Here is a 26,569-nt window from a genome sequence, read left to right as displayed (position 1 = left end):
CCATTTTGCTGCCTGAAAAAGTTCCTGCGACCTATACGACAGAACATTGCCAGCAGTTGTTTTTTTCGGGCCAATTTTCTGACCGTAGCTCTCGCAAAATTACGTGCATCTGTCGGCGGCTTTTCAACCAATAGCGGTTACTTTCAATAAAATATATCGTAAATAACCCATACAGACTATTAAAATTACGAATGAGTTTAATTCAAAGATGTTTTTGCAGTCTGAATTACGTTTGTTTCTACTTTCGTTTTACTGGACGCCATTGACATGTACTCTGGGTTGGATAAAATCCGGACAGATCCGTCCTCCATTCCAAACATTGTTTATACTAATTCTTAGCGTATTAAAAAATTTGAAAGATAATTTTTTACTTTTGATTTTTAAATAAAAGAAAAAAATCCAAACAGATATTTTGTTAATCTTTTTACTCAAAATCAAAAGAACGCGGTTAATTACATGACACGGAAAGGTGTTATAATTGCTGTGCAAACAATTCACACTTAAACTTGCATGACAACAGAATGTAAACGCAAACCGTCTGCTGCCAATTAGTGTCAAAAAGCCGCTTTTCTTTGATGTAGTCTGTTACCGATACTACTGTTGGTACGAAACAGTTGGGAACGAAAATAACACTGTCCGATTTCCACCAATCAGGTTCCGATAATAATTCAGTCCGCGGCATCAATATGGCCGCCGCCATTACTTTTTTGCCGGTAAATATTAAATATTGCTGGGGAAAAAATCCGAAATTTAACTGCGACTAATACGCTAGAAGTTAAATTTTCCGACCATTTCCAGAGCAAAAATTAGATGCGGACTATACATTACCGCGACCTATACACACCAAAATACGGTAATCACAAATCAACAGAAATTATTAGTAAACGAACAACATCTTGACAAACAACTTATCTGTCCAGTTTTACTGTTCTGTCCCATAGAATTGGATACTTAAAATATTCTAAAGGGGTTGTCCCCCTTTAAGAAAGAATATAATGCCATTTGTAAAGAAATAAATGTAAACAATTGTCAAAAATGATGTTTTACCTAGTTATGTTAAGTTTAAACACTGGTAAATGTACATTATTGCAAATGCATCAAAACAAAGACATGTAACAGCTTTTTAAAAATGATGAGTTTTTAAAGGCGCTGAACTGTCCAAAGTGTAGCCCGTTCATGCAGTCCCTTTCCATATGCTTGGATGGTGTTGGTGTCACCCAAAATATTCAGTAAGGACGAAGTTGAATCTTTATCAGAGGCAACATATTAGGTTCGTCAAAGAAAACATTGAGTAGATTATGTGAAGGTGAAGTGAGATCCTGACATTATTGGGATGAGATTGTTCATTAATTCTGCCACTTCAGGGTACTTAAAACACAGATCTGACAGCTGTTATCTGTGCACCCTCTTCAAATCTGACAACAGTGCACACATGTAAAATTACATGCCAACATTTTTATCCTTCTCAGAAAAAATGTGCTGATAAATTCTCTGATATGTAGGTTTGGATATGGGTGGGGTTATTATTTTCTTTGACATAAAAAGATGATTATTTCTGTTAACACTGCAACAACTTGAAGGGCTGTCAGTAACTTTTTAAGTGCCATTATTAACATTTTTTTGGGCTGAGAATTGATAAGCAAGATGACAGTTGAAATAATGCAAGTGCTGTCTTTTCTTGCTCAACACTGCCCTTCAATCTTGAGTGTTAAGGTGTGTGTGTGTGTGTGTTGAGTTTATTTATACTTGCCACCGGTAATACCATATAGGTGAGTTCAAGAGTTGTACAACAATTATGAAACTTTGCAGTTAGTTGACTTCAGTTAATTGACTTCATAGTTATGTAGCTTAGTGTTTGTGTGTCATCATGGTTATGTATCATCTGCAGTTTTGTGTGTAATCCTCTTGAAGTAGTTGACAGCGCTGTTATGGTGTCTGCATTTCCCTATCGAGTCCAGGAGTGTTATATCCTTCCTCGTTGATGAACCAGCTGAGGTAAAAATGTACCACGTGACGTCTGGTGTCCAACGGCATCTGATTTTATTATATCCCGCTTGTCGCCCCATCTCAGAGATCTTTATCTGGCATTGAGTTGGTAGATTCCAGCTCACCAAGCCCTTGGGTCGTGGCGTGGTCCCTGAGTACATGGATCTTCGATGAGGAACTGTCCCGAACACAATCAGCAGGATGCAGTCCAGTCAATAACTGTCCCCTTTCTATGGCCACACTCCCTGTTTTTTGTCATGTGACGCTAACTAGGCCAGACGTTGACCTAGTTAGGGCGCTGACTCAGTCAGCGCCACATGTGCCCTCTCCACGACGTGCACATATCAGGGAGCTTGGAGAAGTCTAGAAAAGGTGTGAACAAGAACCAATAATTTATTAATGGATTTTATTGGCTGTATTGTTAAAGTTGAGAATTAGGCATTGAGAAACAACAATCAAACAACACCAAATCATAGAAAGAAAGAGTTGCTTGACAATAAAATTGAAGAGCATGCAAAACATGTATATTACTTTACAAGACAAGTGTCAGTATACTGATATAAACATTGAATTTCGGAAAAGGAGTGCCTAAAGGGGTCCACTTCTGGCCAGTCAAACGCCTTTAAAAACACCATTTTCAAAGAACTGTTACACATGTTCGTTTTGATGCATTTGCAATGCCTTGCGAGTGGTGAAAATTCGCATAACAAGGTGGAACACAGTTTTTAGCAATTGTTTATCTTTATTTCTTTACAAATGGTATTCATTTTCAAAGGGAGACAATTTTTTCCGAATATTTTAAGTACAAATGGCATTCATTTTCAAAGGGAGACAACTTTTTCCGAATATCTTAAGTATTCGTCGAGGAAAAGTTGTCTCCCTTTGAAAATGAATGCCATTTGTAAAGAAATAAAGATAAACAATTGCTGAAAACTGTGTTCCACCTTGTTATGTGAAATTTTACCACTAGCTTGCTATTGCAAATGCATCAAAATGAACATGTGTAACAGTTCTTTGAAACTAGTGAGTTTTTAAAGGCGTTTGACTGTCCGGAAGTGGGGCCCCTTTAGGCAGTCTTTTTCTGGAATTCAATGTTTATATCATATATATTCGTAAAGAAATATACATGTTTTACATGCTGTTCAATTTTCCTGTTAAACAACTCTTTCTTTCTATGATTTGGTGTTGTTTCATTTTTGTTTCTCAAGGCCTAATTCTCAACCTTAATGGTAGTGGAGATTAGATTTGGAAGTAGGCCTAAATATTGACTAGATATTTTAAATGAGAATGAAAATATGTTTGATTCTTAACAGTTGATGTTGTAGTCAAAGATTTTACCCAGTTTAATAAACCTGTCATTATATAAATTATATAAATGTAGAAAATATGATGTGGTTGGAGGTTTGGTCATATGACTGTTCAGTCAAAGTCCTTTTTTATTTTCCTGTAAAATTTGAAGAGTATTCTTTAGAATTACCACAAACCACAGAAATTACCCAAAGTATTACAGAAAAGATTTGAAATAAACCATTTTTTAGCCCACCATCATCAGATGGTGGGCTATTCAAATCACTCTGCGTCCGTGGTCCGGCGTCCTTCCGTCCGTCCGTCCGTCCGTCCGTCATTCCGTCCGTCCTTCCGTTAACAATTTCTCGTTATCGCATCTCCTCAGAAACTACCAGGGGGATTTTGACCAAACTTTGTCAGAATGATGTATTGGTACCCTAGTTGTGTCCCCCTGAAAATCAGACTGGTTCAACAATTTTTGAATGAGTTATGGCCCTTTGTTTATTTCTATAATTTACATAGATTTATATAGGGAAAAACTTTGAAAATATTCTTGTCCAAAACCTCAGAGCCTAGGGCTTTGATATTTGGTATGTAGCATCATCTAGTGGTCCTCTACCAAGATGATTCAAATTTTTTCCCTTGGGTCTAATATGGCCCCGCCCCGGGGGTCACATGGTTTATATAGACTTGTATAGGGAAAAACTTCTTGTTCAAAACCACAGGGCCTAGGGCTTTGATATTTTGTTTGTGACATCATTTAGTGGTCTTCTGCTAAGATTGTTCAAATTATCCCCTAGGGTCAAATATGACCCTGCCCGGGGGTCACATGGTTTACATAGACTTATATAGGGAAAAACTTTGAAAATTTTCTGGTCCAAACCACAAAGACTAGGGCTTTGGCATTTTTAATGTAGTGGTTCTCTACCAAGTTTGTTCAAATTATCCCCTTAGGGTCAAATATGGCCCCGCCCTGGGAGTCACATGGTTCATATAGACTTGTATAGGAAAAAGCTTTTAAAATCTTCTTGTCAATAACCTACAACATTCAGATTTGGACCACATTTATGGTTTTGAGTGGCAAGATGAACCTTGACATGAGTTGACCTTGATTTTGACCTAGTGACCTACTTTCACATTTCTGTAGCTACAGCCTTCAAATTTGGACCACGTGCATAGTTTTGTGCACTGAAAAAACTTTGACCTTGACATTGACCTAGTGACCTACTTTCACATTTTTGAAGGTAAAGGCTTCAAATTTGGACCACATGCATAGTTTCATGTTCTGAAATGAAATTTGACCTTGATTTTGACCTAGTGACCTACTTTCACATTTCTCAAGCTACAGCCTTCAAATTTGGACCACATGCATAGTTTTGTATACCGAAACAAACATTGACCTTTACATTGACCTAGTGACCTACTTTCACATTTTTGAAGGTACAGGCTTCAAATTTGGACCACATGCATAGTTCTGTGTTCCGAAATAAAATTTGACCTTGATTTTGACCTAGTGACCCACTTTCACATTTCTCAAGCTACAGCCTTCAAATTTGGACAACTTGCATAGTTTGTGTGTACCGAAATGAACTTTGACCTTAAGATTGACCTAGTGACCTACTTTCACATTTCTGTAGCTACAGGCTTCAAATTTAGACCACATGCATAGGATTGTGTAACGAAACAAACTTTGACCTTGACATGGACCTACTATCACATTTTTGAAGGTACAGGCTTTAAATTTGGACCACATGCATAGATTTGTGTTCTGAAGTGTAATTTGACCTTGATTTTGACTTAGTGACCAACTTTCACATTTCTCAAGCTACAGCCTTCAAATGGACCACTTGCATAGTTTTGTGTACCGAAATAAACTTTGACCTTAAGATTGACCTAGTGACCTACTTCCAAATTTCTCAAACTACAGCCTTCAAACTTGTTGCACATGCAAAGTTTTGTGTACAAAGAACTTTGTCCTTGAAATTGATCTAGTGACCTACTTTCACATTACTCCGGCTACAGCTTTCGAATTTGGACCATTGCACAGTGTTGTGTACGGAAATGAAATTTGACCTTGAGCTAGTCAGTAAGTCTTGAAATTTGGAACACTCAAAAATGGCACATTGGTGGGCGCCAAGATCACTCTGTGATCTCTTGTTTCATAATGTTTCTGTAGACAGGCTTGTTAGACAGTCTTATACCAAAATATCTTGTTCTGGAAAAAGCATAAATTTTGAAAGGATAAAAACGAGACATCTAAGTGACATGAAGATTGGGAATGATGATTTTTTACCTGAAGAGTAAAAGAAAGTGAGGGTGGTTTTTTTAGACAGTTTGATAAGATGATGGAATTTCTGTTGAACATTAGCAATAATATTTTTTTTGTACAATTTTATCATTTTCCTGTCTTGTACAAGTCGAGTTTGGAAGATAATGTAAATATAGCACCTATATAGTGCAGATGTTCTGTAATATTTTGAAGCAGTGTGTCTGCTGCAGGCATTCTGCTTCTTAAATAAACTGATAAATATTTGTGAGAAGAAAATTTGTGATATAATCAGGAAGTTGTTCATACAGCTGCTGCATAGAAGTCTTGGGTTGTTTTTGATCAGTTTATAGGAAGTATGTATGCATATAAAGCAAATAAAATGTTTTCACACCAATAAGTTGCACAGTATTACTAATTTAAGGGTAAAACTGAGTTTGTAAACCAGTCTAAAAATGAAACATAATGCCAAGGGATAAAATTTTGGAACCAGTCATCTAAGAGTGGACAAACCATCGTCTTTGGTCGCTTTTGCTGTTTGGTTAAGGTTGCTATGCTTGGAGTTTTGATGTTTGGACACCACTCTGCTGGTGCCTTATGCAGAAAAATACTTGGTTCTACTTAGGTGTTATGCTTGGAATTGCCACTCAGCTGGCTAATATGCATCTAAGTATCTGCCCATTCAGTAATAGTGCTCAGAATGACACCTGTGGTCCCTGTTCAGTCAAAGGGGAGAACAAATTTCTGCTTTATTCTTGAATTCTTTTACCAGACAAAGTTTCCATAAATGAACTAGAACAATATGATGGCAGACACTTGGGGGTCATGCTAGTAAAAAAATATGATAATGGCCTGCAGGTTTCACCATCCTACTTGGCAAAGATGATGGAGAAAATTTTCAAGAAGTAAACAGATTGCCAACAAAATAGCTAGAAACATTGAATTCACATCAGCTTCTTATTTTTATCAGAAGCATTTTGATACACTATTCCATAGAGAAATCAAATGATTCTGGCAAAGTTGGGAAATGATTTGACTTGGGTATTTTTTTATTTTTTTTGTTTTCTAGACCTATTTACTTGAATAACAGATTTATCTGATGTGAAGATTAAATTTCTCAATTTAGAAATAGGAAAAAAGAAATCGGTGGGTTAGAAATTTTATTTTCTGGCTTGAGACGCTAGTTGGTGTCTGTTAAATTCATTAATTTGATGTCTGGAATGGACTTAATAAAAAACAGACTTTTGCTGCTACATATTTTCCAATGGGTCAAAGACCACAATTATGCGACTGTGACCCAGCACCTCCTCATAACATGTCGCAAGTGAAGATTAAAAATTACTTCTGAGCCAACTACTGTAAAATCATTTAATTTTGTGGGCATGCCCTGAAATTTTGAGGTTTGGTCAAATTGGCAATTTCTTGGGGATATGAATTTGTGGATTTCAACTTTTGAACATAAAATGAATGGGAATTTTACTTTTTTTGTTGGGATTAAATTTCGTGAATTGACTCAACCACGAAATCCATGAAAAATTAGTCCCCCACGAATATAAATGATTTCACAGTATGGTGCCAAGGACATTTTTGAGGTGCATACCACAGCCCATGCTAACATAGAGTACCTGTATAATTATTGTGAATAAAGATTTCGTTTTCTTTCTTTACCATATATACATGTACATGACATGTAAAAATAACACTTATGCTTTAGGGTCATTCTTCAGTGAGATCTTGATTATCTTGTCTTGTGGTGTGTTTGTTTGCATTTTATATCATGAAGATTTTTATTACTATGTACTTGAACTTTGCCAAGATTAACCTCCGCTCTTTTTATGGGAGGCAACTCATTCAAGGTTAATTTTTTTCCATCTGGCTTATTATTTAGCTATTATCTCCCTTAAATGCTATTTTTTTTTTATTTCTTTAGTCTGTGACCAGTGCATGTTTGCTATTAAGTCAGTAGATTTTCGGTGAACACCCCCTGGAATTATAGATGATATTGCCCAAATTGAATGATGGACCAGTCCATTTAAGAAATTTAGCAGCTGTTTTGTCATTGTCTGTAAAACAAGGGATGCCAGGTTCGTTGCTAACGTCATCACAGTTCCAAGTAAGGTAAACAACTGGAGACTAGTTTGTTAGGTTTAAGGTCACACTGACACATTTATAGATCATATCATGGCTTTCCATCATGCTGGACAAGATTTATTCTGCCTTAGCAACCAGTGCATATCATGATCAGCCTGCACATCTATGCAGTCTGATCATGACCTGCACTGTTCGCCATTCAGTCAGTATCTTTTTGGTACTGGTATGCACCCCTTTTAGCAGTTAATGGTACTTTCCAAATTGAAAGATGGACAAGTTCATTATAGAAATTTAGCAGGGTAAGGAAGTTGACCCTCCCAGCATCATTTCAGGCATATACAGGCATTTGGAAAGAACCAACAACTTTGCGCTGTTCTGACTTTCAAACAAAGCAAAAAACAACAGTAAAATTTGGGCTTCAAGAAAACTCCAAGCCAGAAGGTCAGCTGCTTAAATTAAGTGACTGTTGTGCAAAGTATATGGGGGTACACTGTTACTGGAGTCATGCATGTTTGCTCATCAGTAATTTGTATCCACTCTTTACCCACTCCATTCACAGAACCAGTTATTTAACCTCATCAAGACCATGTGCAGGGTGCACAACCCAGATCACTAGGTTTAAGGTGAAGGTCGCTCTTGGAAGTCATAATCACAGCGTTTCACTTCCCTCGTATAAAAGCGGCGTCTGATGGTTACTGTGATAGCTCTAGTTTTATCCGGTAAGGTACAGTATTATCGCCTTACTGTGGTACATGAACAGAAGGTAATTTTATATGGGGTTTAATTATAATGGCAGGTCACATACTTGTGTATGAAGCAGAAAATTGAATTAGAATCCATGGTACTGAGTGTGTGTATCCGTCAAGATCAGGTAATCTGATAACTAGGGATAGGATACCATGATACAGTCATTGTTGATTTTATCCTGTCTGTAACAAATACCGTTTGTTACCTGTCATCCTGTGTCTTTGCAGTCACAATTTTAAGTTATTTCAAGGACTTTTGTTTGTCTGTTTGATTTTTGTTGGTTTGGTTTCCCTTTATCAGGATTTTGCCAGTTAAAAATCAAAATTTTGCTGTATTGACAGAAACAGACATTTTAAAATTAATTAGTAACATGATTTGATTGAATTATGATGTATAAATTGTTAGTACTTACCTAAAATTGGCATTGGCATGGAAAGACTAAATCTTCAGATTCCAAATGTTAAATTGTCACCATAGCAAAGGGTTGACTTCTGGCTGGGACAGAAAGTCAGGATGTAATTATTAGCTTTCAAGCTTTACATAATGATGACAGTAGAAGTTGAAGGAGACATTGTTTGTGTTTCAGGACTCTTAGTAAGTAAGTAAAATACCAATGGCTTTCAAACTTAACACAGTGACTTTGTACCAATTCATTGATTCTTGGGTCAATGACTCAAAGGTTAAGGCCATGGGGCCAGGACTTGATATTTTTGTTTTTGGACTCTAAAAGGAAGAAAGGGGCTCCAGCGCTGATTAGTTAAGGTCACTGACTTCAAATCACTTGGTCTTCACCAGTGTGGGTTGGAAACCTCACTTGGGGTGTAGAATTTTTCATGTGAGGATTCTTTAGCCATCCAACTGGATCTATTCAGGTGTCTGACCTTGCCTAAAACAGGGGCATTTACCTGGGGTTTTCCTCCACCATCAAAAGCTGGAAATTTGCTATTGCTTACCAGTTTTGAATGGTCACGTATTATGCCTGGTGATGTGGTATGCCTGTTCAATGCAGTAATAGTTGATTTAGACGTTTTTTGATATGCTTTTATGTTTGAGTTTTTAGTAGAAGTAAGATGAGCATTTAAGGACACTTGTCTTCCTGCGTTATATCCAGTCAACCAGCTTTATCTGTTCTTGAGCTCATCCACAGAACCTTCTTATAACTTACTCAAGGGTATCGAAACAAATTTTAAATAACTTCAAAATGGACATTATCAAACGATTATATAGATCAGAGTATCGTCGCGTTGTTATCTGTATGGATAAAATTGACAAAGAACTTTCAAAAACGATTGGTATTTTCCGATGTTGTGCATTTAGTTTTATTGTAATGCTTTGTTAAATAAATAAACTGTCGATATTAAAATGTATTGATCGATATTTAAGAGAGACAGAATATGGTAAAGTGTAGTTTGAAAAGTATTTATCAACATTTGTACAGGGACAGACAGATTGAAACTGGATTATATTTTCGCGCTTTGGATAATTATGTTCCTTGTATAACTTAAAAACATCGGATATTTTATTATTACTAAGAGGAGTAATAGAAGCATTGCATCGGAAAAATGAAAATTTTATGTTTAGGTTTGAAAACTTTTTAAGGCTTATTAAAAGATCGTATCAAATATATAAAAACTGAGAAACTGTCTCTAAATAATTTATTTCGATCATAAAGATAAATTGCATAAAAATATTAAATAATGAAATTCATAATTTTGAAACAGAACCGCAGAAATTGATAAAGTATAATAACTACAAATTGCCATAAATGCCTTTAAGAAAAAATAATTATTATTGATCTTGTTTGTTACAGTTACATGTCATTCAGTTATTGGTATACCTGAAGCTAGGCTTGAAAATTATGATTTGGATTTTATCTTACAGTTAATTGGTTTGTTGTCCAGCATCTTTTATATCATGGCGTCCAATGTCCATTGTGTACTCTTGCTTTTTGCAATAGAATTATTCACCTTAAAATCAATTTTACATGTATCATCAGATATGTTCGGGATTGGAATATATTTTTTTTAGCCAGAAGCACCAAGTACAAATGTTAAATCTTGTTATCAAGAGTATGTTACTGGATGAGGCTTTTAATTTAAAGATGACTGTCTAAATGGACAATTTGATATCATCGTTTATGAATAAATTAGCATAGTAATTCGTGATGTTTATATTTCATTGTATTTTAAATTCATGTTTGTCTTACAGCCTATTTGTGCTTAACCGAATTATTATGGGATCTTTTTTCTGTTTTGTAAAGGACTAAATTTAATTGATTTATATTATATTAAATTACTATGGAAATTCTCTTATTTGTGTAGAAAACGTTATACTAAACATCAAAAGAATTTGAAAATTATCAAATATGTTATCAGTAATTGTAATTTGCAGTTCATTAAATCAGAAAATTTGCCCATATGAAGATTTCATTACTGATTTTACGATATCTAGCCTTTCGTCACCTTGTGTTTTTAAATGCAATAAAATCGTTTTGGCCTTAGGGGCTCAATAAAATTTTCATATATCCGCAGCATTAAACAGTTTTGTACCTAGTTTATATACATATTTTCAGTGTTGTAAATTTAAGAAGGATAATATTTACTTTAATGAGGGAACACTTTCGGAATACCTAGGACACCTAACAACTGCAGTTGATGTTAGAATGCCTGTATTTGTCTTCAAAATGATGCGGATATAACGTTTTCTTACGCACCTGCGATTTCAAGTGAAAGGTTCAATACTCTATAATAAATGTGACAAGTATTTTTGTACAAGGGTGTGAAGGAATTTCATGCATGTTAAAATAATGAGGATGTTTAATTTACGTGTTTTTGTAAATAGTGCTTTAAACTAGTACGTTAAACGGTGTATTCGGTACAGTGAAATAGTTTATGTTTTAGGATTAACCCAAATAGTTTATGTGGATTATAACATTTTATGTAAATATATACTTCCAACTTTTTCTTCCTTTTCCTAATTTTGATTACTCATTTGGACAAACCACAGAATGGATTTAAATTCTTTCATCAAATTAAATACATAATTATACAACAATTTTACATTTAGATGGTATTTTGAACACATTTTGCAATAGTCCAAAATATTAGAAGTGTACATTCTCATTTTAACCTTCAACATTGATCATTATTTATTATTTTACATTTTATTTTCAATTTGCATTGTAACAAATAATAACCGATAGACTTCAAAATGTAAAAAAAAAATGTTATGTCAGGTACTTATCTATAGAGCTACTTTTGTTAATTTTGACAAATATAAGAGTTGTGAAATACTGAATGTTTAATAATGCCTAAAATTTTAGAATATGGCATGAAATTTCGCATTAATTTTAAGACATATATAATTAATTCATATACTCATGGTAGACAAAACACAAATTTGCAAGGATCAAACAGCTCACATAAGACAAACATCAAAGAACTAAATTATTGTTTATCAATTAAAAACAGTCATTATTAAAATATAAATTGAAATTATTCATAAAAACTGCAACCTTCCTTAAAGGTAATATACCTTGATATTTTAGACCTCAAACTTAATATATAATTGAATACAGAAGTTTTTTACATGAGAGATTTAAAACTGAGAGCTAGTTACTCAATGATGCTCTTCAAAATCTGGTGTCAGTGCGGATGTTTTCAGCATTAATTTGTACTCTAGATAAAAAGTGAGCTTCATGTTTTATATTGAGCTCATCAGATAACATGCTAAACTAATTTTGCTCTGCAGATAAAATCATTACACTATAATTAACCAGAAGTACCATTAACTGGTACCAGGAAGGCCTCAAATTTGAAGACTTTCATCTGGTTGAAACAGCACAAGTGTATACCGTACAGGGGGACAGATTTGTGCATTTCGTTCTTTTTCTGGCATGGTCAAAAATCATTCATTTTTAGCATTCTGATGATCACATTTGATCTTATTTTTGACCTGTGTGATTCACAAAATTCTGTTGAAATAATAGTAAAGATTTTTTTCGTAAAATTATGTAACAACATTATATAAATTTCTGAAAGTGAAAAAGTGCACCAACAAAATGTTTATGTTTTATGTTTTAACTATTTTATATTTTTTCTTCAGATTAATATCTCCTGAAAGTTGTCTATTTCATACATAAAAAAATATATAAATACACATAAACATTCTTATTTTCTTGATTTTCACATACTTTCTTGGCAAAACATAGGATTTTGATGTTGATAACAGAATGTGGTTTTGTTACTTGGGAGATTAAAGGGTATTTTAAGAATGGTTTCACTTTTTCCTATCTAACAGCCTACCTGCCGAGGCATTAAAGTTTAAATTGACTGGAAATGATACAGAATTTTGTATTTTCAGTGTCTGGATATTTCACCTGTATCAACATAATAAAGGAAATGAGAGAGTTTCTTTTAATGTAAACATTTAATGTCGAGTTTAGCTGACAGGGATCGGCAATTATAAATATAGTGTTAAAAATGACATTCCAACTTTGGTTGAGTTATCTGGAGAAATTGGAATGATTGATGAGTGATGAATACCTATTTAGATTAATGAACTGTGAAAACAATAAGATAGTGTAAACTTTATTATTCTTTGTTTAGTGTTGATAAAGTTTTATAGTAAAAAGGAGTTGTAAGATTTAAAATTGTACTGTGTGATCGACTCATTATGAAGCAGCCTCCTGGATTAAACCCGCAGCTGGAGGCTCTTGCTCAGGACGTGCTGTCAAAGTAAGTGCTCGCTAAAACAATTTTAGAAGTATTCATAAAAGTCCAAGTTACAGTTCATTAATTTTGGAAGCTTTTACTCTACTAAATTATAGAGCAAATTTTTATCCTCTGCATCTTCATTGTCTGTCTTTATATCTCCACATAAAAATTATATTTCGGGGAGGTCATTCACAAATCAAAGTTAAAGTTATTGGTAACAGGAAATTAACACTGAAGGTGTCCTATTATTTAGTTATGTCAGTATGGTCAACTGTTTACCTTATGTAGCGACTATTAAATTTGGACATTGCCTCTAGGTATTTACTATTCTATAATGTTGTACTGGTTTCATTCAGTTGTGAAATTTGATGAATATAGACTAATTACTTAAGTACATTCGACCATTAAAATATGGTAGACGTTTTACTGAAAGAAAATGTTGAAAGGAAGTGGGGTGAAGAGAGGCTGCCCTGTTCTTCTTCTGGTTATCTTCATTTCATGTGGCACACATTATTGCAGAGTTCTTTGCCTTGTCTGTTGATGGCAATACAGTCTGATGTTAACAATGTACATCCTTAAAGAAATGATTCACTATAATGTGAAATAGATTAAAGTGTTCAACATCTGGAGAATACATATATTTTTGGAACCAGTTGAAAAATCAAAGCCATACCACAGAGTTGGAATGTAGCTTTAAAAAAAAACTGATACACTCTAGAACTGCCAGGAAGTGTACCATTTCATATAATGTTGGCGTATTACGCTAAGCACAAAAGCAGAATTGTATACATGTACTAAAGTCCAAAAGTTAGAAGTTTTTGTACAGAAGTTAATGTTACTAGAGCTGCTGCAGGCTGCTGAAATTTAACCCTTACCATGCTCATGGACAAGACTGATTCTGCCTTTGCGACCAGTGTAGATCATAATCAGCCTGCACATCTGTGCAGTCTGATCAAGATCTGCACTGTTCGCAATTCAGTCAGTATTTTTTTGATAAGCACCCGTTTTAACAGTTAATGGTACTGTCCAAATTGAAAGATGGACAAGTTCATTATAAAAATTTAGCAGAGTCAGGGTTAAATGAAGCAGCAATTTTAGCTTTTCAATCAAAGTACATTGTATGAAAGCTGCATGTTGCATGTTGATTATCACTGTAAAACAGATGGTTATATTTTGTTTCTCACTGAAATAGTTATTGAAATCATTTTCTGCTGTTTCTTTGTCCAGATACCTTGTCAAGATCAAATTTGGTTGCTGCTTGCTCAGTTTTGTTTGTCCTTTGTATGCTGAGCTTGTCAAGTTCAGATTTGATCATTCCTTTGCCAAATGACCTTACTAAGGTCAAGTTTGCTTGTAGATTTTTTAGTGACTTTGTTAAGATCAAATTTTTTTGTCCCTTATCTAAGTGACATTGCTAAGGTCAGTTTTGCTTGCCCTTTTGTAGTGACCTTGTTAAGTTCAATATAGTTTATACTACTTTCTGTATTTTGATTGGGATGAAAGCTTGACTTTGTTGAATCATTTCATCTACCTGGAGAGCCTGATAGGTGGCAAGTCAGGTCTAACCTCTAAGTGGGACTGTAAAATCAGGGCTTTCTATGGTTGATGGGCTAGATGACCATTACCACAACTATTGGCTACATTCCATTGCTCCAGTGCTTAGTGAACTGAACCATCAGATGTTCATTAAGATCTGGGTAGAAAGGCTTCTTGGATGAATTTTGTTTACTTATTGTAAATTCCAGTATCTTATATTTTTAGGGAGCAGCCTATTTACTTGTGCGATGCCATGTATTCAATAATCCAGACCAAGAAAATGGTTACCCAGGCAAAAACGTCGTGCCGTGGTCTATTACTATGACAAGTTAGCTAAGGAACACTTACAGAAATCTTTCATGTTAAAGTTCCAGGGTTGAATTATTATCATTAATTAGTACATTTCCGTTTCACAAGTGACAGATTTGACCCGCCTGGGCCTATTTTATTAGATATTAGCAAAAACTTAAAATTTGCAGTACTACTGCATTATAATTTGAGAAGTTATCAACTTTATATGTTTTCCTTAAAATGCACTTTTTTATTTGACATAGATAAAGAAGTTCCACATTACTAAGCTCATTTGCTTTAGCAAAATTTGAATCTGTAAAGTAGTTCATTATTTAGTTTTTAATTCAACAAACATTTACTTTATACTATTTTGTTAATCACTTATAGGCATAAATTAACAGTTGAGCACTGTGTTCAATCAAAAATGTTGTCAGTGAAATTTTCGAAAAAGTACTTGGAAGGAGATACACGCTTACAATGATTCCATTGCAAATGGTGGCATAAGTTCAAAGGGACACAATGATTCCATTGCAAATGGTGGCATAAATTCAAAGGGACACAACTCATTCAGCTATTTTATAACAGTTAATTAAATAATTATATACCTCAGACATGTTTACTTGAGACATTGTTCTAGTGACACTTGCAGCCATTTTAGTTTGAACTGGAGTCAAATTGTTGAAAACATTTTTTTCAGGCCATCATTAACAGTACGATCACACCAAACATGGCCTTCACAAAGACATCACAGAAATTTGGGCAGTGGTCGGATCCCAGGGCAAATACTGTGTATGGGCTAGGATTTAGCACAGAGGCTGACCTAGCAAAGGTATGTAATGAGTTGACTGACTTAATTAAGGCTGACTAATTAACTGCCAGTCAGTTTGAATACTGGCTGTATGATGATCATAAGATCATAATGTTTTAGACATGGTTGCTGTATACTTCTTGCTTTAAGATATAGGCACATTTTGAAGAAAGAAATATACATGTGGAAATGATGGGCAAACTAACATAGATTTCTTATTTACTATCAAAGAAGAATAGCTACCCACTTTAAAAAATATTGAAGGACTTCAGCATGATGTCTTTATGTTTAACCCTTAGCCTGCTGTGCGCAAGTGATTCTGCCTTTGCGACCAGTGCAGACCAAGATCAGCCTGCACATCTGTGCAGTCTGATACTGGTCTGCACTGTTCGCTATTCCAGTCAGTAATTTTTAGTAAACACCCACTTCAAATGATAAATGGTACTGCCCATATTGGAAGATGGACCAGTCCATTATAGAAATTTAGCATGGTAAGGGTTAAACTGAATGGTTTCAAGAAATTTGTGAATATTTTTTGCTATCATAAGAGCCAGTGTTTTTACATGTGTTTTATTTGATATATTAAAATTGAATTTTAAACTGATCATGACTGTAATAAAACTGTCATTGAACATAATGTTTTCACAATGACCCGGTAATAGATTCTTAATTAACTGAAATGGCCCTGGGCCATTATAAAACGCACATTTTCATTAACATGATATTATTGACATGGATCTGATAGGTCAGTGAGCTTATTTTAAAGATTTTGTTATTTTTTGGACATGGTTGCTAGAAACTTCAAGACCTTCCTCATTGCCATTGGTGCAATCTCACAAAGGTTATTTTAGAGGTATTTTAGAGGCAATATCAGTAGATAAAAATTTTGCTTTCTAATTTAGAAATGAGCATCTTTGTTTGAGCTTGTTCATTTTGTCGAATTTAATAAAAAGATAGCATATGAGTGGTCAAGATAGTAGCCTCTGGCCAAGTTAAGTCCACTTGAGTAAATCTGGCTTTCAGTTCTATATTGATTTGTTATTATCTTCATAGATTGTAGAAAGAGATACAACTACTTCTAGTATTGATAGAATGTAAGAACTTTTACAAAAAGAAAATCATTGAGAATTTGTTATTTCACCCTTGGGACTGGCTAACGCAGTAATTCAGTTTAGTCAAAGAAGCTTTACACCACAACACCTTACTAGTACAGGTCCCACTTTGCCTAAAACTGAAGTTATGCCCTTAATAGCCTGCTAGAGTCCTGTTATCTGTTTACAATGACAGTTACCTGTTCAAGGGTTGAGGCTATTAAGGAACTGAAAGGGATGGGGGTTTCACTTATAGCTGTATCCACTATCAATAGCTGGATAATTCACCATACAACGTACATCTTGTTGGAGTGACTCTACCCCCATTAAAAGTATAAAAGAAAATCAGAGTAAGTTAGGACTTCTTATTTCTTCTGTTTAACAGTTTATAGAAAAATTTAAAGAAGTTAAAGAATTAACGAGGCAGCAGTTAGCACAGAACCAATCTCCCACGACCGTAAATGGAACATCTGACGAGAGTCATTCATCATCATCAACGACCACACCCAGAGAAACTCCGCCCAATAGAGGATTCTTCCACACAAGAAGCTCTAGCCTTACGTCCATGAGAGAACCACAGGTATTTTAAAATGCAAATATTGTGAAAAACAAAATCTTACTTACTGGTTTTCAATGGTGTATTAAAATGTACCAAATTTCAGTGTTTTAAACCTTTGGACTATTATAATATAGTTTCACAGAACTATAGAACTAAACTTGAACACCAAAGAATATAAATTATAAATTATGGAAATGTCTTATCAAGGAAGATTCCAGTAAAAATATAGATGTATATAAATGCTCACAAGAACAAGAGTATATACCCCTAACTGTAATGAAATGTTAATGAAATCAAAAAGTTCATAAAACTTAATTTTACACAGTGTCATTACATTGAGTATGATATTGCACAATATGATTTACATTGCCCTGGTAAAATGGGTAAAAAGTTGGATTGTCTCATTGATTTAATTGTAAAATCAAAATATCTTTCACACGTTGAGTACCGGATTTCATATTTTCACATGTGGTTTCACCACTGGAAAATAGTCCATCATGCATTCACACAATGAAAGATACCTTGATCTTGCATTGAAACATATATGCCATGAGGAACCCTTTTGTAAAATGAGGTCAGAGTATCCACTGTGGCAAGATTAAAGTTTTTGTGGTTTAAAAAGTGTCTAACATTCGTTTTCTAAATCAAATTCTGTTTTGCAGACGTAAAATACTTTTGGCTGCATGTATAACGTTTCCTCAAATTTTATTTAAGTAACATCAATAAGTGCATCTTATTATGTAGAATGTGTTTACTGTATTTCAGCAACAAACTGAACAAAAAGAAAATATAAATTTAAAAGAAAGACGTAATTCCTTCAACAATCCAGGCTCAAACGGCAGCACATCTCCAGAAAGCCAAATCAAGTATGAGAATGACCGGCTGAAACTGGCTTTAGCTCAAAGGTAAGTTTTGGCAAGAAACACGCAGTCTATTCAGAATTTTATTGGAAGAGTCCAGGCTCTGAAGGGGTTTGAACCTACAACCTTTCATTTGTGAAGCCATTATACTAACCATTGAGCTACTGAGGACTCTCCTCAGTAGCTTTGTTTGCTTGTATATAAAGATTGTGCATTATATAGAAGGTGCATTCATGCCAGAAGCTTCCATTATTCTTTAGTATGCTAAGTGTAAAGCACATGTACTGGAGGCTGTTGTCAGAATGTCACTTGGATTTTAATCTGAGAAATAGGGGGTCAAACTCATGACCACTGGTTTCATAGTCAAACATTGTTACCAGCGGACCATTGTGTCTGCTTCTTTCACATGATAGCTGCAGTGTCTGAAAAGCAGTCTCAAACTGGAGCATCTGATTGGTTGTTTCTATGCACAATCTTTGAATTGACCAATGGCGTGGTTGTATTCTGTGACTGGTTCCCAAACTTGCATTCCCAGTAAGAATATTCTCAATCTTTTGTTATTGTTTGCTATGGTTAGCTTAACAAAATATAATTTACAAAGAAGTCAGTCCGAAATCTTTAAAATAAGGTGAAATATTTTGAAAATCTTTATTTGACTTGGTTACAAATTCAATCAAGCCCAGTATTCCATGTGAGTGAGATGTACTTGTTAGGGTACCATAACCAAAGGTTTACTGTAATTGACCATCTCCAGCTAATGCTATTGTGGTAATCAAGTGCATTAGATTAGATCAAATAGGGCCTTAGCATTGCAGTAAGTATTTCGCACACATAAACAAGTATTTGTATCAGCCACAAATGGCAAAGAATGGGAGATAGAGTTACAAACATTAAAGAACAACAATGCTCGACTCACGGCAGCTTTACAGGAATCCACAGCGAATGTGGAGGAATGGAAGAAACAGCTTGGTGGATACAAGGAAGAAACGTCAAGATGAAAAAGGTAGAGAGTGTTGAGGTTACGAACTTGATCACTGAATTTCACAGTTTTCTTGTCATTTCGACATAAATTTGTAATGAAACTGCTTGTAAAACAAGATTTTAAGTCTTTTCCCAGGCTCAAGCTTTAAATAAGCCATTTCATACTGTAAATTAGTCAAAGAATATGCGTAATACACATTTGCTTGAGGTTGCAAGGGGATGAGCAATATGTGTCATACAGGATTTAGAGCAATTTAAGTATAGAAATACATGTATAAGGAAAATGGCTTGGGACTACATAAATTGCTCCAGGGAGCCCTGGTGCTCAAGTCATTGATGCTTGAGCAAATAGTATGTCACTGTATATGAAATTGTTCATGTCTGAAGTGTATACTGGGTATGTTATATATATATATATATATATAACTTTAGAGTTTTCAGAAGCTGTCTTGATCAGTCTTGCTTACATATAGAAAATCAGTTTAAAGATTAATTCATTATTGATAATCTTATATTCATACGATTTCGGAATAGAAATAATCAAGCAGTCAACCAATATCGAGACTGCATTGAGGTTGGAGATTCACTGATATGTGGGACCTTACAGAGAGAGAACTAGTAATAAACCATCAGTCCAGCATGCTTGTTGATTGATAATTACATGTAGTTGTAGCAAATGTGCTTGATTACATTGCTGTGTTTGATTTAAGGTCAACAAATGAAACACTGTGATATTTTATTAGAAAGCTCTTGCATTATCAAATATGTAACAATGGATTGTTTCACTTTAACAATCAGTGTCAAAAATAGAGTAGACAAGCTTTACATATGACAGTCTTTAAGGATGAAATTTGACATTGTTATTGTGTATTGTTCATTGTTATATTTATCTTGCCAACTTTACACATACATGTTATATGACTGTGATCTTGCATAATTTTGAGAGTCTCATTGCAGTGAAATACCTTACTTGAACTTAACATGAGCAGGCCTGTAAAATATTCAAAGGTCTTTTAGAAGCATTTAAGGTAGCACACCTGTATTGACGCTAAGCATTTTTCACTTGATTATGTTTTCTCAATTTTGTGATTTTGTAATTCTGTACTTGTTATGAAAAACGAAAATGTCATTTGGTGGAAGGGCATCGGAATAACTTTCATAATAGTTTCACTTGAAATTGCAATGTGGTTACATGCCAACTAATTAAATGGATGGCATTTGGTCACAGTACAAATGATCGGTCATTTATACTGTTGTTTTATGGTAAATCTTAAGTAGCTTTTCCTCTTGATGGCCACACTAAATTATCAAGTTTATATTTTATAAACAAATATATACATTTCAGAAGTGACAGACTACAGCAGTTTGGCGAGATGACACAGAGAAACAGCCAGTGAAATATGAAACAAATTAAGTTGATCACTTTTCGATCATCTCGAAATCCAAGTGATAACATAAGCAAGACAACAAATTCTCGTGCACCTCCAGCACGGGAAGTATCAAGTGTCAGCATGACGATGAGCGAACTATATATGCTTTGTACTCAGTCTATGGGTTATCAAATTTTACTATAAAGCAGTTTTTTTTTCAAATTCCTTCTTTTAACATTTACTTTCAGCGAAATTTTCATTTATGCTTATCAAAATTAAGATGAATTAGTTCAGTTGTACAGAGAGTCGTTTTGTTATTTTATCATTGTGTTGTATAGACTTAGTCCAAAAATACATTCTGTCACTGTTGGTCATGGGAGTAGAGCAACAGATTTCCAGTGAAAGGTTGTGAATTAAGACTCTGTGCGGATTATGGTTTGACGGAAAGACAAATTTGAAGTCTATTCTTTAGCTCGGTTTATAGTTACATTGTGCAAATAGTTGTTACAACCTTAAAATATTAACCAGTATTATGACAAAACAAATATGCATACATTTACCATCAAACATCATCTAAACTGTTACCTGGCTAGTAAAATGTTCACAATTAGAACATTATTTTCATGTTCATGAGTCCATACTTTTGATATTTGATTCTGTATTCTGTCATCAAAGTATGATAAAAATGAGCATGTATACTACTGATATCTGTTTATTGTCTTTCCAAATCAATTTTTGAGGTCTAATGAGACAAGTAAAATATTACTGATTTAAATGTTTCTAAAAGCTGCACTAAATCATACTACGGCCATTTTTGATAGAAGTAATTTCACTTCAGTGCAGGAGTGATTAAATCTGTTCTAAATTTCCAGTGCAGGTAACGCTTTTTCACTGAAATGTCATGGTGAGAAGCGGTATGCGATTTTCATAGTGCATTCTGGTTTTGCAGTTGATCTATTGATTGGTTTTTTTGGATCTAAAAGTTTCAAAAAATTCTATTGAAATTTTCGACCTCACTCTTACCGGTAATTTTTACATCTATAGAATGCCACCTTTATGTAGCTAAACAAATTTTCATTGATTTGTTTTCTGCAATATTTTTATCTATTTTATTCATGACTTTAGGTTATGATTAAAAGTAAGATTATTTACTCATGGTGCTCTGGAAATAAAATAGTCGTAGTTTAGATTATTATTTTTTAGTTCTTAAGATTTTGTTATTTTCTGTTGAGGATTATTTGAAAATACTGATAGATTTTATGGATGTAGACATTGTAGCATAAAAATCATGTTAAAGCCCTATGAGTGTTTTAGAAAACTTGAATAGAAGCGCACTTTCCATCAATTGAATGTGAATAAATGTGATTAGAATTTTATTTTCGTAAAAAAAGCTACTGAACTTAGGTACGATTGGAAAGCTCCACCATCATTTGGGAGAAGATTGACAATGCTGGCAGGCATTATTTGACAAACAGAGCTTTGTGGTATGAAATTATTTAATATAGAATTTCCAAGTTGGTTACTTTGATCATCTACAAAAATATCCTGAACATTGATTATCTCATTGAGATAAGATATTTTACTGAGTCTAACTGAGTCCATTGGCTAACCTTTTCATGCGTGGTGGAGCATATCAATATATAGGAAGCATTCATTTCAGCAAATAGTATAGAAACAAGATTGCTATTTGATTGCTGATCCAGACTTTGGGTGATTTTCAATTATACATTAAAGCATTTTTTTTCAAAACTTCCTTCTTTTAAAGGCGTATGCTAGAATTCCCTGTATATGAGATAGGCGAAAATTTTCCCAATAACAGAATTTCTTTAAACTTTGGATATTGAAGGACAATCATCTAAGAAACAAAAAAATGCAATAAAAATCATAGGTCACCGGATTCGAAAAAGAGTTATCTGCCCTTGAAAACGTCATTTTTGGGGGAAATGCCGTTTTCAAGGGCAGATAACTCTTTTTCGATACCGGTGACCTATGATTTTTATTGCATTTTTTTTGTTTCTTAGATGATTGTCCTTCAATATCCAAAGTTTGAAGAAATTCTGTTTTTGGGAAAATTTTCGCACCAAATTCTAGCATACGTCCTTAACATTTACTTTCAGCAAAATTTTCATTTATGCTTATCAATAATTAGAGATGAATTAGTTCATGTTATAACAGGAGAGTCAGTTTTGTTATTTTCATCATTTGTTGTATAGACCTAGTACCAAAATACATTCTGTCCTGTTGGCTCAGTGGGAGTAGAGCAACAGACTTTCCAGTGAAGAGGTTGTGAATTAAGACCTTGTGCGGAGTTATGGTTTGACGGAAGACAATATTTTTGAATATTCTCTTCTAGCTCTGGTTATATAGTTACTTGTGTGCAAGTAGTTGTTACATAACCTTGAAAATATTAAAACCAGTATTAGTGACAAACAAAATGATGCATACATTTTACCATCAAAACTCACTCATAAACTGTTACCTGGCTATGTAAAATGTTTCACCACATTAGAAAACATTATTTTCATGTTCTCATGAGTCCATACTTTCTGATATTCTGATTCTGTCATTCTGTCATCAAAGTATAGATAAGAAATGAGCATTATACTAGTCTGTATACTCTATGTTTTATATCTGTCTTTCCAAACCAATTCTTTCTGAGGTCTAAATGAAGACAAGTAAATATGATATACTGATTTAAATTTTCTAAAAGCTGCACTAAATCATACTCGGCCATTTTGTTGATATGTAAGTAAACTTGTCACTTCAGTGCAGGAAGTGATTAACTGCTTCTAAATTTCAGTGCAGGTAACTGCTTTTTGCACTGAAATGTCATGGTGTGAAGAAAGGCGGGTTTGCCGATTTTCATAAGCATGTCATTCCTGGTTTTGCCAGTTTGATCTATTTGTTGGTTTTTTTGGATTTAAAAGTTTTCCAAAAAAATCTATTGCTCTTTTCGACCTTCACCTCTGTACCTGTAAATATTTTACATCATGAGAATTGCACACCGTTTTATGTAGCTAAAACAAATGTCTTCATTTGGTCTTGTTTTCTGCTAATATTTTCTATCTATTTCTTACTTCATTGACTTTAGGTTGATGATGTAAAAGTAAGTATTATACTCACTGGCTGCTCTGGAAATGAAAAGATATGTCTGTAGTTTTAGATTATTATTTTTTTTAGTTTGCTTCAAGATTTTAGTTATTTTCTGTTTGAGGATTATTTGCACAAACTACCTGATAAGATTTCTGATGGATGTATGACATTTTGTAAGCATAAAATCATGTTAAAGCCCTATGAGTGTTTTAGAAAAACATTGAAATAGAAGCGCCACTTTGCCATCAAATGAATGTGATAAAATGTGATTAGGACTACTTTTTGTTTCGGGTAAAAAAAGCTACCTGAACCTTAAGGTACGATTGAAAGCCTCCACCATCATTTGTGGAAGAAGACTTGACAAGTGCTGGCCAGGCATTATTTGCACAAAACAGAGCTTTGGTGGTATTGAGAATTATTTATAATATAGAATTTCCAAGTTGGTTACTGTTAGTCAGTACAAAAATATCCTGAACATTGATTTATCCTCATTGAGATAAGATATTTTACTTGAGTCTGAACTGGTCCTATTGGCTAGCTTTTTTCATTGTGGTTGGTGGAGCAATATCAATATATAGGAAAAGCATTCATTTCAGCCAAAAAGTAATTATGAAACAAGATTGCATTATTATTGGAATTTGCAGATGAATCCAGACTTTTGCTGGTGATTTTGCTCATGAATCATTTATTCACATTTTTGTTAATGTTGTTAGTAATCTGCACATCACTTAGAACCACAAAAGACAAACATTATAACAGTTTGTTTTTTTGCAAAGTCTGCATTTAAAATTCTCTTTTTCTTTCTTTATTTTTGGTTTTAATTTTAGAATTAAAACACTAACAGATATGTAAAACTTGATGAAACTAATATTTTTTTTTTTATTTTTCAAAATATGATATGAAAAAGAATTCAGTTTATGTATTGTTGCATACTAGCCATGTTTAGCATGGATATTTTAATGTTTTTACTGAATTAATTGTTATTCATTTCTGACAATGACAAGTTGGTGCACAAATTTGCATTTTATTCATATATCCATGATTTGATTAAAAAGAGTTTTATATTACATTAGAAAGCATTTTTTTCAGATTGTTTTTCTCATTTATTCATTCCCAGGTATAATGCAGTTTCTGAGTGTTTCTGTAAAGTAATGCTGGCCAATTATACTGAGAATTGTAAATATCATGATTTATCAATTATGTTTAGAAATTGTACTTGTTGTACCTAGTGAGAGAATCAGATACAGTATAACTCTATAAAAGACACTTTAACCCCTGTAAAAAACATCTCAAGTGAGGAAATACCTTTCTACAAAAGCAGATATTTTCTTTTATTTTATTTAAGAAGTAAAAAGTTCCAAAGTGTGGTTTATCATAGAATAACCCGTGTTTTGAGTTCTTATGCCTCAAATATATCACGAAGGCCGTAAGCCTAAGTGATATATTGTTTCCCATAAGAACGAAAAACTCGAGTTATTCTATGATAAATCACACTTTAGAACTTATTATTTCGATTCTAACACGACATACTAGTATCAACAGTGTTAGAAAAAAATGGTAACTACTTTTTATGACCGTGCTACGCAGCTGGATTGGATGACATCATTGCACGCGAGTGGGTTATTGCAGAATAACCCGAGATGGATTTTGCTCTACATGTATGTAGGTTATTTGCTGGTCGTGTTAGAATTATTTTTTAAATTTTTACTGCATTAACCTCAACAGAACAGTGACCTCTTTACTACAGTCATATTTGAATCTTCCCACAGGTGTTCACTGTAGAGAGGTTACACTGTAATAAAGAGTTACAAATGTGTATTTTTTTCTCTTGTTTTTTTGAGAAATATAGGATGAAAAACAATGCAGTAAAGTAGGAGGAATCCTGTAAATATTTGTGCGCTTGAAACACATTTTTACATCATTTAATGTTGTAGAATAATTAGATATCATTTCATATAGTCGAGTGTTATTTTGTTAAGAGAAAACAATTGCTACATAAACATAAATGTTCATGAATGCAAAAAAGCATAATGTTGATGGATATTTTGTTTTGATTTACTACTTAAATTTCTGATATTCTATTACCATACTTTTTTTGCAGGCACTGGAAGAAGAGAATCGAAGTTTACACCAAAAAGTGCACGATATGCAGCAGTTGTTACAAGACTATCGCACGAGTCAGGAGAACGAGCGAGACGAAGTTACTCAGTTACAAGATCAGTTAGGCAGCAAAATTACTGAACTTTACGAGTTTCATGAACAGATTTTAGCAACATTAAAAAAGGAATCCAGTAGCTAGTGTTGGCTGGGCTACAGTATTGTCTGTATATTATGGAATTTATGATATTGAGTATATAGTGCCAGTGAGAAAGTAGTGTCTCTAGAATGTATTGAAAGGATTTGTAGGCAGAAAGTTATTGAGTTTGGTTAACAGATTGATTTGGTTAAGCTATTTGTTTGGAAATGGTGCAGTATAGTTTGATAAGGATGGGAGTTCTGTCAGTTATATTGTTACAAGGAACATGCGTTTAGCGAGAAGCAGAGGAAATTTGTTCTATAAGGAACATCTCTGTATACCTACACCTTCAGTTAGGAACATTTTTCTATTGATTTATATTTTGTATGGAACATATTTCAGTACCATAACTATGGTTAAAAGCGTATTTCCTCTGTCATGTCTTTGATCAGAGCGTATTTTTTTGGAAAGGAACTTTTTTCTGTACTCTGTACCTCTGAATAGAAGAAGTATTTTCTCAATGGATATGCGACTTTATACGGTCTTATAATTAGATTCTCTTACTTCGCACATCCATACTAGGTTCGAGCCCTGCCCCGTTGCTTATTTGAGGAAACCATACTGCTGCCTTGCGGAAAATCAGTGGTTCTAA

The 26,569-nt window shown here is 33.9% G+C and overlaps 1 protein-coding gene across 1 annotated transcript; it reads left to right on the top strand.

Annotated features, from left to right (window-relative positions):
* Positions 1-15,646: 15,646 nt before the first annotated feature.
* Positions 15,647-25,980, top strand: LOC123566462 (homer protein homolog 1-like). Its single transcript, XM_053549129.1, has 5 exons — positions 15,647-15,748; positions 17,204-17,398; positions 18,143-18,282; positions 19,090-19,240; positions 25,783-25,980. The coding sequence occupies exons 1-5, from the start codon at positions 15,647-15,649 to the stop codon at positions 25,978-25,980; spliced, it is 786 nt and encodes a 261-aa protein (XP_053405104.1).
* The last annotated feature ends 589 nt before the right edge of the window (positions 25,981-26,569 follow it).

Source organism: Mercenaria mercenaria, chromosome 8 (genome assembly GCF_021730395.1).
Source record: "Mercenaria mercenaria strain notata chromosome 8, MADL_Memer_1, whole genome shotgun sequence".
NCBI classification, from domain to species: domain Eukaryota; kingdom Metazoa; phylum Mollusca; class Bivalvia; order Venerida; family Veneridae; genus Mercenaria; species Mercenaria mercenaria.
The sequence above is the reverse complement of the archived record's forward strand: the minus strand, read 5'-3'. Positions and strand labels throughout refer to the sequence as shown.